The 16,496-nt window shown below is 36.3% G+C and overlaps 1 protein-coding gene across 1 annotated transcript in view; it reads left to right on the forward strand.

Moving 5' to 3' along the window:
- The window catches only part of ENPP1 (ectonucleotide pyrophosphatase/phosphodiesterase 1), an 81,071-nt gene that overhangs the window by 50,076 nt on the left and 14,499 nt on the right, over nucleotides 1-16,496 (forward strand). The window contains exons 8-17 of the mRNA XM_024248916.3: nucleotides 422-541; nucleotides 1,608-1,717; nucleotides 4,514-4,579; nucleotides 4,874-4,946; nucleotides 8,041-8,149; nucleotides 9,391-9,522; nucleotides 12,089-12,120; nucleotides 12,879-13,006; nucleotides 14,227-14,296; nucleotides 15,732-15,819. Of these exons, the coding sequence (XP_024104684.2) occupies nucleotides 422-541; nucleotides 1,608-1,717; nucleotides 4,514-4,579; nucleotides 4,874-4,946; nucleotides 8,041-8,149; nucleotides 9,391-9,522; nucleotides 12,089-12,120; nucleotides 12,879-13,006; nucleotides 14,227-14,296; nucleotides 15,732-15,819 (928 nt within the window). The remainder of the gene's footprint in view (nucleotides 1-421; nucleotides 542-1,607; nucleotides 1,718-4,513; nucleotides 4,580-4,873; nucleotides 4,947-8,040; nucleotides 8,150-9,390; nucleotides 9,523-12,088; nucleotides 12,121-12,878; nucleotides 13,007-14,226; nucleotides 14,297-15,731; nucleotides 15,820-16,496) is intronic.

Genomic DNA, 16,496 nt, shown 5'->3' on the forward strand with positions numbered 1-16,496 from the left:
ATAGCCTCCATGGAATGCTGAGTTGGTCACGTCCCACGGGCCTTCAGCTCCCTGCAGGGTTTCACCATGTTGGCAAATGGTCTCCATCTCTTGACCTCGTGATCCGCCTGCCTCAGCCCTCCAAAGTGCTGAGATTATAAGTGTGAGCCACTGGGCCCGGCCGAGGCTCCCTTTTTTATATAGATCTTTATCCTTAATATTACTGACTTATTTTCTCCTATTACATAGTTTAAATCACAAATACTACATAAAATCTTAAGTGGTGTTGTTTTGCCATTACCCGATTTTTTTGTTTTTCTTTCCTTAAACTTATAATTCCATGTAGCTTCAGTTATCGGTTTCTTTTTGATGATTTTTTTCTGTGAATTTATTTAACATTAAGTAAACACAACTTGCATATAATCTGTTTTATCTTTTTTAGGGATTGTATCCAGAATCTCATGGCATAATCGACAATAAAATGTATGATCCCAAAATGAATGCTTCCTTTTCACTTAAAAGTAAAGAGAAATTTAATCCTGAGTGGTACAAAGGAGAACCAGTGAGTTCTTTGTTTTTCTACTAAAATAGTTTATTATTCTCATCTATTTCAATCAGAGTAAAATAACCAGATTCTTTAGAGCTTTTAATAACTGATTTCATTTAGTGTGTCTGTGGCCATTCTTTTGTAAATGGAGATGAATGCTGATAATCCTAAACATAAGTTGTGTAATTGCGTAAAAGGAGACTAGTTTATTTCAGAGGTGGATTTGGGTTGTGCTGGGCAATTTTTCTTTTCTGATCAATTCTTCTACCAGTAGCATATAGCAGTAGTATGGGGGTAATAGCTTTGATCTACACAAAACTGTGTTGTTTTTGAAAGTCTTGGTTTTATTTACATGTGCTAATTTAGGAGGTTCTTTCCAATTGTGATTTAGCTGTGTTCTCCTTTTTACTTGTTAAAATTCTCCAATTCTCCAATTTACTTTTTAAAATTGCCACAATTTAAAAAAATTTTTTTAAAATTGCCACAATAATTATATAAGATCTATTTAAATAATCATGATATTCCTGTTAGAAGGACAAAGAGCATAATAGTTAGTTTTCAGGTTATGAATTCAAATTTTAGCTCTGACATTTAAAGCTGTGTGATTTGGACAAATCATTCTGTTTCTGCCTCCGTTTTATCATATCTATACTGTAGATAATATTGTTTACTACTTTGTAGGATTATTGTGAGGATTATGTGAATTAATAATGTAGCATGCTTGTAGGAATACTATTTAGAACCATGATTGGCAATAATAAGTGCTTAATAAATGTTAGTTACATACACAGATATCTCAGCAAGTTAAAGACATGTGTATTAGTGAATTTTTTTTCTTTTAAGAGAAAACTGTTAATTAGGGGAATAGCTCCAAAAGCTGCAGAAGTTGATCTCTGACTATTTAATATCTTGTTGCTGCTTAAGAGTCATATTACATGATTATGTGATCTAAGTGCTGAAGCTTGTTGACCTTAAAAACATTCTAGCACCAGACAGGAATGCATTGGTTGCATGAATATGTACTTTCCTAAGAGATGAATGTTTGCATGATTTCTTAATTTTCCTTCATTATCTGCTCCAGATTTGGGTCACAGCTAAGTATCAAGGCCTCAAGTCTGGCACATTTTTCTGGCCAGGATCAGATGTGGAAATTAATGGAATTTTCCCAGACATCTATAAAATGTATAATGGGTATGTGAAATGAACTTTTTCTAGGATCTGTAACATAGAACAGCTTATTCTTATGTAATCTCCTTTTTATCAAATCCTAAGCTTTAGCATTTGAGTGATACGTTGGCTGAAAAATGAGAACTGAAGAACTTTTTCTCAAAGAGTTTAGATAGATGGTAAATGGACAGTAAAACTAGACAAGTGGGCTGGCTGTGGTGGCTCACGCCTGTATTCCCAGCACTTTGGGAGGCTGAGGCGAGTGGGTCACCTGAGGTCAGGAGTTTGAGACCAGCCTGACCAATGTGGGAAAACCCCGTCTCTACTAAAAATACAAAAATAAGCCAGGTGTGGTGGCGGGCGCCTGTAATCCCAGCTACTCACAAGGCTGAGGCAGGAGAATCGCTTGAACCTGTGAGGCGGAGGTTGCAGTGAGCCGAGATCACGTCATTGCACTCCAGCCTGGGTGACAAAATTGAAACTCCCTATCAAAAAACAACAAAAACAAAAAAAACAACAAACAAAAAAAGACTAGACAAGTGTTTTCTAGAGACTTTCTAGAAACACTGATAATGTGTTGAGTTCAGATCTTCGGGCAGACATGAAAAATGAGGTCATGGTGGAGGTGGAGATCTGGGAGTGGGAGTACTGCACATCTTAACTCTAGAAAGAAAAAGAACTGTAACCGCCCAACAGGTTCACCTTACACACTTCCTAGACAGATTGGGTTTATCAAGACAGGAGAATTGCAATGGAGAAATTGTAATTCATGCAGAGCCAGCTGTGTGGGAGACCGGAGTTTTATTATTACTCAAATCAGTCTCCCCGAGCATTTTGGGATCTAAGTTTTTAAGGATAATTTGGCAGATAGGAGTTCGGGAAGTGGGGAATGCTGATGCGTTGGGTTGGGGATGGAATTATAGCGGGTCAAGTGAGTTTTTCTTGCTATCTCCTGTTCCTGGGATTGCAAAACTGGTTGAGCCAGATGACCAGGCTGGGTGGTGTCAGCTGGTACATGCATTGCAGGGCAGGGTCTGCTAAATATCTCAAGCACTCATCTGAGATTTTACACTAGTGCTGTTATTCCCAGGAGCAATTTGGGGAGGTTCAGACTCTTACGGCTGGAGGCCGCATGGCCCCTAAACTATAATTTCTGATCTTGTAGCTAATTTGTTAGTCCTACAAAGGTAGACCCGTCCTCAGGCAAGAAGTGTTTTTTTGTTTTTTGGTTTTTTTTCTGTGAGTGTTTTTTTTTGGGGGGGAGTTGTGGGGAAGGGCTATTACCAACTTTGTTTTGGAGTTAAACTATCAACTAAATTCCTTCCCAAGGTTATTTCAGCCTATGCCCAGAAATGAACAAGGACAGCTTAAAGATTAGAAGCAAGATGGAATTGGTTAGGTGTGATCTCTTTCACTGTCATAATTTCCTCAGTTACAATTTTTGCAAAGATGGTTTCAGAACCAAGAGAAGGAAAAGATGAGTGTATTAGAGAGGACACAGGAATGATTCTCTGCTATTTAGCATCTATTGTGTTTGGAAATATTATTAAAAAGAAGATATTAATGGTACCTCTAGATTTCCATTTCTAAATTAGTAAATACGCTTTCTAATGTAAGAAACTGATTTGAATAACCTCTCTGTGATATTTGAAATCCATGATGCATTGAGAAAAAACAAAAACTTTTTAATGGAAGAACCTCTTTGGCCGATTTCAGCAAGATTACCGAAATAATTTTATTTATTTTTAAATTATAAAATTTCTGTCACAAAATCAATACAACAATGCATTTAGAAGGGTGAACAGAAAAGATCTTAAATCCCAGACACAAAATGCATAGCAGTTTTCCTTGTGATCTTATGCTAGTTAGTGTTCTTTATGGTTTCCATGAGCACAGTGCAATGCCTCTTCTCCACCTTCTTATTTGCCACTGTTTTTATTCCATGGACAGTAATTAAGAGTTTATGGGCTGGGCGTGGTGGCTCACGCCCGTAATCCCAGCACTTTGGGAGGCTGAGGCAGGCGGATCACAAGGTCAGGAGAAACCCCATCTCTACTAAAATACAAAAAAAAAAAAAAAAAAAAATAGACAGGCGTGGTGGTGCGCGCCTGTAGTCCCAGCTACTCAGGAGGCTGAGGCAGGGGAATTGTTTGAACTTGGGAGGCGGAGATTGCAGTGAACCGAGATCCTGCCACTGCACTCCAGCCTGGTGACAGAGTGAGACTCCGTCTCAAAAAAAGAGTTTGTGTACTAAGCATGGGTTATTCAAAGATTAATAGTATATGGTCTCTTGGCTTTTTAAGGTTTAGTAGAGTACACAACTAATTGTACTTGGGGTGGGGCAAGAACTCTGATTAGAGGCGTGTAAACAAAGCTTGTGTCCAGAGGAAGGCATACTCAATTCTGCTTAGGAAATACTGCGCAGAGAACTGCTATCTGCTCCTCAGGTGCCTGCTTCATAGCTGTGCTGAGTCATCAGTGAGTGAGTGCTTCGTGATGTATGCTTTGCAAAGTATATTAATACATGAGTTATTCCTGTGGTATGCAGTTACTGTTTTCAGGTCCATGAATATTATCCTCAAGTAGAGGATAGCAAGCAAAGTTTTAAATCCGGTTGCAACTTTTATCTGTGTAAAACCTAACTTTCATTCCTTCATTGGGAAAATAAATTTAAGTTTTCAAATAAAACCCTTGATTTCAAACACAATAGATGCGAAATAGCATTTAGTAGCTCTTAATGACATTTTCAATGAAAAAAACTATATTTTACACCCAAACAATTGTCAGCCATCTTTTATTTTTGTTTGTTCTTAATTTTAGTTCAGTACCATTTGAAGAAAGGATTTTAGCTGTTCTTCAGTGGCTACAGCTTCCTAAAGATGAAAGGTCTGTAGGCAATTAATTTCTATTGTAAATACTTCGTTTTGTAGAAATGATATACTATTTTAAAATAGACTACAACAAAACTTTGCTATTTGCTACGATGTTTTATGTTGAAATAAATTCTTTAGTAAATGATTATACCACATTTTGAAGAATTTCAAAGCTGTAAATTATTTCTCAGTAGAACTGTTACGCCAGTGTTACAAAATTTCATCCCTATCAATTGATGAATTATTTTTTCCATTCTGTTTTTCAATGTGTTCGTAAAATATTACATTTTGATACTGTTTGATTTAGACCACACTTTTACACTCTGTATTTAGAAGAACCAGATTCTTCAGGTCATTCATATGGACCAGTCAGCAGTGAAGTAAGTACATTTTTATCAGTAATTATTTCATTAAACCCAGTCATCAAACTGAACCTCGCTTTGAAGGAGGCTGCTAGACCATTCTATAAGATTCTGTGGTTTCTGGAAAAAGCAAGTATTACACACAATATTACTAAATAAAAGGATGCACTTTAAACAAAATAAGAGTTGGGAGAATTGTTTAGCCTGTGTTTTCCACAGTGCTAAATTGAACTGATGATGGCTTCTATATTTTCAATTTGAAAGCCTTTATCCACTCCATCGCCTCCTACCTTGGCCTAAATACTAAGTGCTTTTTGAGAATGTTGTAAACAGCTAAACCTCCAGTATGAAAATACAGGGTAATAAGTCAAATAGCAGAGGAAGCCTCCTATGAACTCTCTTCCTTAGGGGATATGTCTTTGGCCACCTGAAACCATGCTTATAACAGAGGTCCCATAGAAGTATGGGAGATTTTATCAAAAGTATAGCGATATTTGAATAATTAATTTTGTAGAGTATTTCCTAGGAAACTAGAGGTACGAAACAGCTCATGGACTAACACTTTCAGTGTAACATCTCGTTTGACCTGACACCCTTTCAGGAACTTAGCCAGTGCCTAGCTATGTTTTTAATGTGTGTAGCACTTTAAAACAGCAAACCCTGCTTTCAGTTTTCACGTGGCCATATCATTTTTGTTACCATTTTAATGGCAAAAAAACATAATTACTTTTGCACCAGCCTAGTATTTTGGAACACAGGAAGCATTAGAACAGAAAATGATCTGAAGGCTGGGCACCGTGGCTAACGCCTATAATCCCAGCACTTTGGGAGGCTGAGGCGGGTGGATCACCTGAGGTCAGGAATTCGAGGCCAGTCTGGCCAACATGGCAAAACCCTGTCTCTACTAAAAATACAAAAAAATTAGCTGGGCCTGGTGGTGTGTGCCTATAATGCCAGCTACTCAGGAGGCTGAGGCAAGAGAATCGCTTGAACCCAGGATGGAGAGGTTTCAGTGAGCCGAGATCACACCACTGTACTCCAGCCTGGGTGACAGAGCGGGACTCTGTCTCAAAAAAAAGAAGAAAAAGAAAATGATTTGAGCATATTTCCTTGTACCTCTAAGTTGACTTTCCTTCTGATATATATTTTGTCTGTGACCTAAGATATGAAAGGAAGTAAAAAGTAAGGATCTTGACTATTTTGGGTCATGATAAAAGTGAAAAGAGGTATTGCCAGGATCCCTCCTGTCAGAATCCTTGTGTAGTTATCTTGTGCCCCCTGTGATTCCAAGGGGTCATAGACTATTAAAAAAAACACTCTCTTAATTTTCTAGGGCTTCACTCCCAAATTCCTATCAGTTCTCCCGCCCAGGCAGCCCAGGTTGGATAGTCGGTGAGCCTTAAGGACTCTTCAGCACAGAGTTCAGACTAAAGCCTGACCTGACATGTCTATCATGATCCCTGTTTTTGAGGGTGCTGCTTGCCTAATTCAGCAACAGCAGAGGAAGGAAGGGAGGCAAAAAAGCATCCTTATTTTTCTCACTTGAATTTATAACAGCTGCCTAAACCATCTTCCCTTCATTTCCCTTTCCCTGGGTCTGCCCTAGATTTGCCCCTCTTAAAAAGTAGGTACTGCTTGGATCACTATCACCTTAGATAAAAGAGAGTGAAGAGAGAAGGAAGTTGACCCTCACCTAGGTCTGTTTTTACCCTTTGTATTCTTTCCATCGAAATCCATCTCCAGCAGCTCCACTGTAGTTAGTAACTCCATTGTGCCCTCCTTTCATTCTGTCCTTCAACTTAGCAGAAAAACTCCTGCTTAGAGGGAGGATAAGGAAGATGCGTGCCAGCAATGTGGACATGTCATAATTGGTCAAAGGGAAAAGTTTCTTGTAGCTGTTGTCTTGATTTGAACAATTGGCTACATGCTACTGTGATTTTTACTCTTTCACTAAAGTCACTGATACCCAAGACTTGTGTCTGGGTCAATTTGGCTACAGAAAAATCCAAGGATCATTTTATACTTGTTTATAAGGTTACATACATTTGAAAATCATTGCTGCCTTTTCTAATTCACTAACAATGTGCCAAAGCACCTGCTTTTCTGAGTCATCTTCATTTAAGGTTGAGCCCATTACTTTTCAAATCATATCCATCAATTTGCAAACTCTGTAAACTCCAGCATTACTGGCACACCAAAACCCACTTTATCTTAATACTTAAAAATTCCAGTTCATGTTGCTTGGATAACTTTGAATGAAAGACCTTGTCTTGTTTCATATTACAGTGAAAGAGCTTATTTCATATTATAGTGAAATAATACTGACAATGAATGAAGATTAAGCTGATTCCACACATTACAGAAAATACACAAAACTGCACAAGAATTTTTCTCAAATGGTTTTGCAAGGAGAGAGGATAAAATAAGTGCCAGAAAGCAGTTTGCCAATATCATTTGTCATTCTGTGTTCTTGTGATAGTCATATGTAAAATACATGCAGTTTGTAAGGAAATAATGGGTTATATTCCTATGAGTTCTAATTTAGAAAATTAAATACATTGAATTATAAGAAGCATTTCATGAATAATTTGAACATTTTTGAAAATTAGGAAACGTATTTATACAGTGACCATTTGAATGATCAGAAAGTAGTATAAGAAGAAATTAATTGTGGAAAATGAAGTGGTAATTAAGAACATACTGGTTTCTGGTCAAACACTGTAGATTTGAGCTATTATTATTTTGGCTTAAGTTGGGTCTAATCTAAGTAGTAGCATTCTGACCTCAGGAATAGATCAGCTAATCTCATTCCCAAAACTTAAAATTGAACGTGTGTAGAATTAGGATTCCTGCATTGTTAATGATCTGCAGTTATTTACTGTTCTTTGTATCTCTGACCCTGACCTGTCTTAGTCTAATGTGAATCAGCTCATTGTAGTTGCATCCACTGGCCCTTATCTATCTATCTATCTATCTATCTATCTATCTATCTATCTAGCTGTCTATCTATCTTTCTTTCTTTCTTTTTTTTTTTTTTAACAGAGATAGCTTTATGTATAAATAGCCATTAGTGTGGAAGGTATCACATGAGGTTGTTGCTTCCCATTCTTAGGTCATCAAAGCCTTGCAGAGGGTTGACAGTATGGTTGGTATGCTGATGGATGGTCTGAAAGAGCTGAACTTGCACAGATGCCTGAACCTCATCCTTATTTCGGATCATGGTAATCTGAATTTGCGTTATTTACTCTTCAGGATAAAGGGCTGAAGAAAGTTTACTTGATTGTTTCCCAATTTCTTCTGAATGTTATAGTTAATTTTTTTTTAATGTAGTTTCTTGTGGACAGTCTTTAGGAAAAAAATACATTAAATATAAAATATAAGTGAAACACAGAATTCACAGAAACCTAAGTGCCTATCAAGCACAATACATCAAGAATTTGAATAGCTAAAAAATATATATTTTCAACATTAAATTTGTGTAACTCTACAATTTTAGATTTAGTTGGAACTGATGATTATATCTTCAATTTTCTTTTTTCTTTTTCTTTTTTTTTGTTTTTGAGACAGTCTCACTCTGTTAGCCAAGCTGGAGTGCAGTAGCATGATCACAGCTCACTGCAGCCTCAACTTCCTGGGCTCAAGTGATTCTCCTACCTCAGCCTCCTGAGTAGCTGGAACTACAGGCATGTGCCACCACACCTGGCTAATTAAAAACTTTTTTTTTTTGGTAGAGATGGGATCTTGCTATGTTGAGCAGGCTGGTCTCAAACTCTTGGTCTCAAGCTCCCACCGCTGCCTCCCAAAGTGGTGGGATTACAGGCATTAGCCATCGTGCCCAGCCTTCAATTTTCTTTAGCATGATAAATCTGACTTTAGAAGCATTATATGTTAATTTTGATAATATTTTAATTTCACTTTTACTTACCTTGATCTTTGTAACACGCTTGTGTACCATTTGGGGACTATAGGAGCAGCGTGCCTACAGAAAATAGAAAATAGGTTCTTTTTGTTTTTGTTCTTGTTTTTTGCTTCAGAAATAATTATAGAAATCTGTGTTTAGAAGCAGTCCTAAGAAGTTACATGCTAAAGAAGCTCCAGTCTTGGAATGAGAGTGAATCATACACATACACTCCCAGTTAATATCCTAGGTGGTTTGGGGCAAATAACTGGGCTTTCACATTCAGTCTAAAAATGTGATAAGACATTCTCCTTTGCTCACATAATGATATTGTAATATATAAATAAGAAGAAACATTAAACAAAATTTGGGTGACGGAAAAGATTTTGAAAAAAGTGAAGTGATAGGTACAGCTGAAATTGTCTTACCTATCAGATGTTCAACTAATATGAGTGCTACACCCATGTTTAATGAATTTAACCTTGGAAGTGAAAAAAATTCTGCTCTGCATATTAAATTTTTTGTTAAAGTTACAGCATGTTTTGGGATTTTTTTTTCTCCTAGGCATGGAACAAGGCAGTTGTAAGAAATACATATATCTGAATAAATATTTGGGGGATGTTAAAAATATTAAAGTTATCTATGGACCTGCAGCTCGATTGAGACCCTCTGATGTCCCAGATAAATACTATTCATGTAAGTATATCTCTATGATAACTTTGAATATGGTCATATTAAGAATACCTTCCTTTAGGCCGGGCACGGTGGCTCACGCCTGTAATCGCAGCACTTTGGGAGGCCAAAGTGGGTGGATCACCTGAGGTCAGGAGTTCGAGACCAGCCTGGCCAACATGGTGAAACCCTAAAAATACATATACGATACTATACTATATCTATACTAAAAATACAAAAATTAGCCTGGCTTGGTGGCGGCTGCCTGTAATCCCAGCTACTCCGGAGGCTGAGGCACAAGAATCGCTTGAACCCAGGAGGTGGAGTTTGCAGTGAGCTAAGATCATGCCACTGTACTCCAGCCTGGGCAACTGAGTGAGACTTGGTCTCAAAAAAAAAAAAAAAAAAAAAAAAAAAGAGTACCTTCCTTTAAATCATTATATCTCTAAACTAAAGGGAATCAGAGTTAATTTTTTTATGATTAAATCTCCAATGCAGAGCTTTCGTACACAAATGGATTTTATGGGACTGGATGATGCGAGAACACAACTTACCTATTGGTTATTCATGGACTAAGCATAATATTTGATGAGCTTAGTGCAATTTTATGTTGAAGTGTGTGTTTTACTTGTGTGTCAGGATAAAGATTATACTAGAAAAAATGTTTAAGAGAGAAATCCAACTACCTTTATTCAAGTTTAATTAATGACCCTCTATTAAAATTACTTAGTTTGGGATTAATATTCTGTTGTGAGGAGGAATGCTGGCAGAAATGATTAATTCTATAGGCAATTGATTCCTGTCCTCCCTTAAATCATTTCAGAAACAATAAAGAATGTATCTTTTACATAGGGAAGAATGAATTTCACATTTCTCTTGACCACATGTGGAACACAAACTGCCAAAAGATGTTTTAAAATATTTATTCTTCTGCCAGTCAAGTGTATTTCATAACTGTTTCCACCTCTGTTACCTCCCTGTCTTTTTGATTACCATCCATTATAACTTTCAGATGTGTAGAGCAAATTTTGTTTGTCTTTTTGATATAGTTAGTTAACTTTGAAACAGAAAGAGAATAAGCTTTTCTGACAATTACCGGAATTGGGTTAGGTTGGGCTATTTGGTAGATATGTTTCAATAGATAGATACTATTGACTATTAATGAAGAAGATAGATTTCACTGCAGGAAAATGGTTATGCAGATATATTTACACAGTGTCACAAAGCACAGGCTGCATATGCCTAATACCAAGTTTTAATTCGTATTTTTTTAATTTAGAAAAGTAGTACATGACTGTTATAAAACCTGTTATAAAAACTATACAGATAGACTGGGCGTGATGGTGGCTCACGCCTGTAATTCCAGCACTTTGGGAGGCTGAGGCGGGCGTATCACAAGGTTAAGAGATCAAGACCATCCTGGCCAACATGGTGAAACCTGTCTCTACGAAAAATACAAAAATTATCGAGTGTGGTGGCATGTGCCTGTAGTCTCAGCTACTGGGGAGGCTGAGGCAGGAGAATCACTTGAACCTGGGAGGCAGAGGTTGCAGTGAGCTGAGATTGCGCTACTGCACTCCAGCCTGGTGACAGAGAAAGACTCCATCTAAAAAAAAAAAAAGCTCTACAGGCAATAGCAGTCTCCAGAGATGTTTGGGATGGGATAGCTAAGCTGTACCATACCCTTATCTCAGGCCCTCAAGTTTCCCAAATTAAAGCAAAAACTATATATGTATGTCACTTTACATAAATATATATGTATATAAAATGTATACTCTTATCTGGATAATTTTCTCAAATTTATGTGATGTTTGGCTAAAATAAAATCTAGAAAGCTAGACAGTTATTGATTTGTAGTAGAAAGTACCTAAGTAAATCCATGGGCATACTATGCAAATGCAGTTTTTAAATTAGTCTACTTGCCTTCTCTTTGAAGTTTCCTTATACCCCTCTTTTTTGAAAATTCTAGAACTATCATTGAATATTGAGGTACACAAAGTAAAAAAAACAGCTTCCCACCTGAAGTCCTCCTACTTGACAACTCATTTCCCCTCTCTAGAAACAACTGTTGTTAAGCTTGGATTATGTCTTCCCGGATAATTGAGATATTTGAATAATTATTTTTGTTGTTGAGTATTTCCTAGGGAACTAGAGGTACAAAACAGCCTTACAAAACACATACAGTTTTTATTTTTACCCAGTGAAACCATACCAGATCTAGATGGATAGATACTTTGAGGGATGGATGGATATTGGTTACTAACTGGATGGAAAGATGGTTGGACAGGTGGATGGATAGTTAGATGGATGAATGGATATGTGGGTTAACAGATGGATGGATAGGTAGATGTTCTGTAACTTGTCTTTCCCTTTAACAATATGACACTATATCATGGGTGTCATTACAGGGTGATCCCTAAAGGTCTGTCTAATTCCTTTCAGTGGCTACAATGTAATGACTTAAATGATCTCTTTAAAACCTGCCTTGGTATTTAAATACAGAGTTTGGATCTGACATTCTATATTTTTGTATTATGTTTTAATTATAGTATACAATCAACTATTAATTCTTATGTTTGTTCCCCTCCAGTTAACTATGAAGGCATTGCCCGAAATCTTTCTGTGAGTATCTTTATTTTCCATTATCTAGTTATTTTTAGTTTTGTATAATATATATTGAGAGAAAAGTTTCAGCATCTATTATTGGGATTGAAGGATTAGAATATTTTAGTAATCTGGGCCAACATGGAAATGCTGTGTAGTTTAAAGATCTTTAAGGTCGTATCCCCATAATCCAGGTCTGAAAAATTTTTAAGAATTTATCTATTGGCATTATAAAATTTATATGAGGAGAAGAAATAATTTTAAAACTATTTACAAGAAATAATTTTTAAAGTAGAAGGAAAAACCCTGTAGCTGTACCACCATAAACACCATTAGCATTATGATATATTTCCTTCCAGTCTTTTTTTATGCCTTAAAAAATAAGTTTCTATACTAGTGCTGAGTTATCTATACTACATTTTATACTCATACATTTTAAGTCTGCAAGAAAACTCTTACAATTGCACTTACAAGGATGTTTGAAAATAGAACCATTAGTGGTAACTTGAATGTAATCTAGTGACACTGAGTTCTGGGGCTTTTATGCAGTAATAATTATGATTTCCTCTAAATATTTCAAGTAGTTTGGAAGATTTACCTTGTACATTATATAAGTGGTAAGAACTTTTAGCTGTTTTTTCATCTGATTTATTGGGCCGGGTGATGAAATGTTTGTGAAAAAAAATTTCATATGAAGTTAGAAAGCAATTTCAAGAAAAGTTGACACTTTAAATATTAGGGAAATAATAGTTTTTCTTTGCTGTTTGCAATTTCAGTGCCGGGAACCAAACCAGCACTTCAAACCTTACCTGAAACATTTCTTACCTAAGCGTTTGCACTTTGCTAAGAGTGATAGAATTGAGCCGTTGACATTCTATTTGGACCCTCAGTGGCAACTTGCATTGTAAGTTCTGACAGTCTCCCAGGTAAACTTAGCCTGATCGGTTAGTGATTCAGGGTAACCATTGGGCCCTTTCTAACAATATTGTTATGTGAAAACTGTGTAAGTATGATTCTCTTCACTCTACGCCAGGATTTCTAATGTCGGCCTATGGATGTTTGAGTTAGATAATTCTTTGTTGTGGAGAGCTGTCCTGCACATTGTGGGATATTTGACAAGGATCCTTTACTTCTCCCCACTAGATGAAAGTAGCACTTCTTCTCTAATGTGACAACCAAAAATGTCCCTCAGCATTGCCAAAAGTCCCCTGGGGAAGAAGGATCACCCAGACCATCCTTGGCTAAGAACCATTGTTCTGGCTTTTCATATCCATATTGATTACTTCTTATAATCTACATTTGTTACCACTTGCCATTGCATGTCTTCTGCACATTACAGTATGTCTAATTGTGCCTCCAAAGCCCAGCCAACAGTTGGTAAAAGCACTTTACTTTATAATAATGAGTAACTATCTTCATTATACACAGTTGTTTTTTCATTCTTCTTATACTAATCCATCAATAAACTTTGGTTTATTGGTGTGTTTGGCAAATTATTTGGATGGTTAATAGTGTTAATATCTCACAACTTGTTCATTAACTGTTTTGGTGGTTGCCAAGAAGCTAGTCATGATACATACCCCTGTCAAGCAAAACCTAAGCAGTGAACCAAAATTCAGTAAACAGAATTATACTGTCTCCACTCCTATTGGAGAGCTGGGCTTTTAGTTTTCAAAAAAAAAAAAAATATGAAAGGAGAAATGGTCCTATCTTCATGAGAGAACTAATATTTAGTAAATATCTAAACACCATGTTGCAAGCATTTCTTTAGGCTACATCATTGAGTTTTTACAAATAACCAACATGAGAAATTGAAATCAAAGAAGATAGTTATATCTATCTAAATTCACAGGTAGTTAATCACACAGCCAATGTTCAAAACCACTTCTGTCTTGATGCTAGTGGTTTTTCTTCTGTCTACTATATTGCTTATAGTTTATTTGTCCATGAAATAAAAGATAGAGGTGACTTCTTAATGCTTTTCAAAGCCAGGTGGTTTTATTTACCATTGTGTTGGTTTAACAAAACAGTTACCTACTTTTTATTAATGAAAATAATGTTATGATTATCAATTATGTTTTATGAAAGGACTTTACATTTTTAATTCATATATGTCAACATTAGGAATCCCGCAGAAAGGAAATATTGTGGAAGTGGATTTCATGGCTCTGACAATATATTTTCAAATATGCAAGTGAGTAAACCTATTATACTTAATTGGATTAAATCTAAAGAAAAAATGATATGCAAAGTTTTAGACTTAAAAACAGACTGTGATTATATGTCTTGAATGAGAATTAATGAAACATACTTTCATAAAGCTATTTTTCTTTGAACATTAAAGAATTTTGTTAAAGTTTTATATTCGTTGGCTATTGCTAAAAAGTCAAAAAACAACAGATGTAGTAAGGATGTGGAGAAAAGGGAACACTTATACACTGTCGAAGGGAATGTAAATTAGTACAACCTCTATGGATCACTGTATAGAGATTTCTCAAAGAAATGAAAATGAAACTACCCCTAATCTAGCAATCCCACTACTGGGTATCTACCCAAAGGAAAAAAAAATAATCATTTTATCAAACAGACACCTGCACTCGTAAGTTTATCGCAGCACTATTCACAGAAGTAGTCATGGAATCAACCTAAATATTTATAAATGGATGATTGGATTAAAAATGTGAGAGAGATATATATATATACACACACATACCATGGAATACTACTCAGCCATAAAAAGGAATGAAATCATGTCCTTTGCAGCAACATGGATGGAATTGGAGGCCGTTATCCTTAGTGAAATAACTCAAACAAAAAGCTAAAAACCACATGTTGTCACTTGTAAGTGGTAGCTAAACGGTAGGCAAACACGGACATACAGAGTGGAATAACAGACATTGGAGACTCCCCAAAGGTGGGAGGGTGGGAGGAGTGTGAGGGATGAAATACCACTTATTGGGTACAATGTACACTATTCAGGTGATGGGTAACACTAAAAGCTCAGATTTCACCACTATGCAATATATCCATGTAACATAACTGTACTCATACCCCTACATTCATAAAAGTTAAAAAATTAATAAAATCTTATATTCATGTTTCATAAACACATGACATATCTCCTATTATATTTCTAATAATTACTTTTCATATTTTTGTGCTCTGTTGAGAATATTGCTTTACAGTTGAAGAAAACCAGTGATATAATAGATAAGAAAGTATCACACTTATGTTCTAAGAAGGATAATATCTTACATTGACCCAGCACTTTAACATTTTCAAAATAAACTTACAATAATTATTTAATTTGATCCCTGCATCACTGTGTAAGGTGGACAGGGTGGGGTTTATATTGCATGTCATAGATGAAAAAAAAAGTTATCATTCATTCTGTTCTGATTGTCAAATCAAGAATTGTAGTAAAACTAAGAGACCTATCCTAGATGTCCTTAGATTATGTGTGTGTAAGGGTTAAAACTATATTTCTCACAAAGTCCACTGAGCGTGGTAGTTTTCCTCTTATCTTATCATAACCAGTTTGTATATGTACAATGTGGATGACAGAATTTTTTGGACCAACTTGTAGACAGCTGAAATGCACTGATAAACTTCCTTTTCTGGCCATCTAGGCCCTCTTTGTTGGCTATGGACCTGGATTCAGGCATGGCATTGAGGTTGACACCTTTGAAAACATTGAAGTCTATAACTTAATGTGTGGTAAGTGTGAACAGGTGGCTTTTTTCCCTTCTGAAAACAGACCTGAAATAGAATTATCAGAAGCAGGTCACATTGTAGGAAACTTTGTGGAGATGGTGGTGAGGCAAGACAGATTTTTACCTTGTTCCTGACTCTCAGACTCACTGAAGAAATGTGGGGAACATGTCATCTTATTACTTATCTGTTTGTTCCACTAGGCTGCTTGCTGGTTAAAGTACACCACTCACAGCAGGGTGGTCTGCACACCCCCAGTGCCCAGCACTTTGCTAGGCCCTCGGCTTAGTTATTTGATTCTTGACTCAGAGCAGTGATAGAAGCCAGAAAAAAGAGATTGAGGGCAGTGAAAGGTGAACAAAACTTGTGGAACTTCTGGTAGCCATAATAGTTGAATGTAGGTCAATGTCAAGGTTGTAGAAATGAAGGAGGACCCATTAGGGAGATTCTTGGTTTACTTTGTACCTTCTGAAGTAGTCCTTTTATGGTGAAGCACTGTGTTTTAAATATTAGTTTCTTATTCTGATAATGGTCCTAGGCATTTGCAAAACCTTAAATATGTCTTAAGTATAATTCTTTTAGTGGGAGTCTATATAGTTTAAATGAGTTAATATATCCTAAAATACTTAAAACAGCACCTGGCATGTAGTAAGTGCTTACTACATAAGTTTTGCTGTTATTAC

This window comes from Pongo abelii, chromosome 5, assembly GCF_028885655.2.
Source record: "Pongo abelii isolate AG06213 chromosome 5, NHGRI_mPonAbe1-v2.0_pri, whole genome shotgun sequence".
Classification (NCBI taxonomy): domain Eukaryota; kingdom Metazoa; phylum Chordata; class Mammalia; order Primates; family Hominidae; genus Pongo; species Pongo abelii.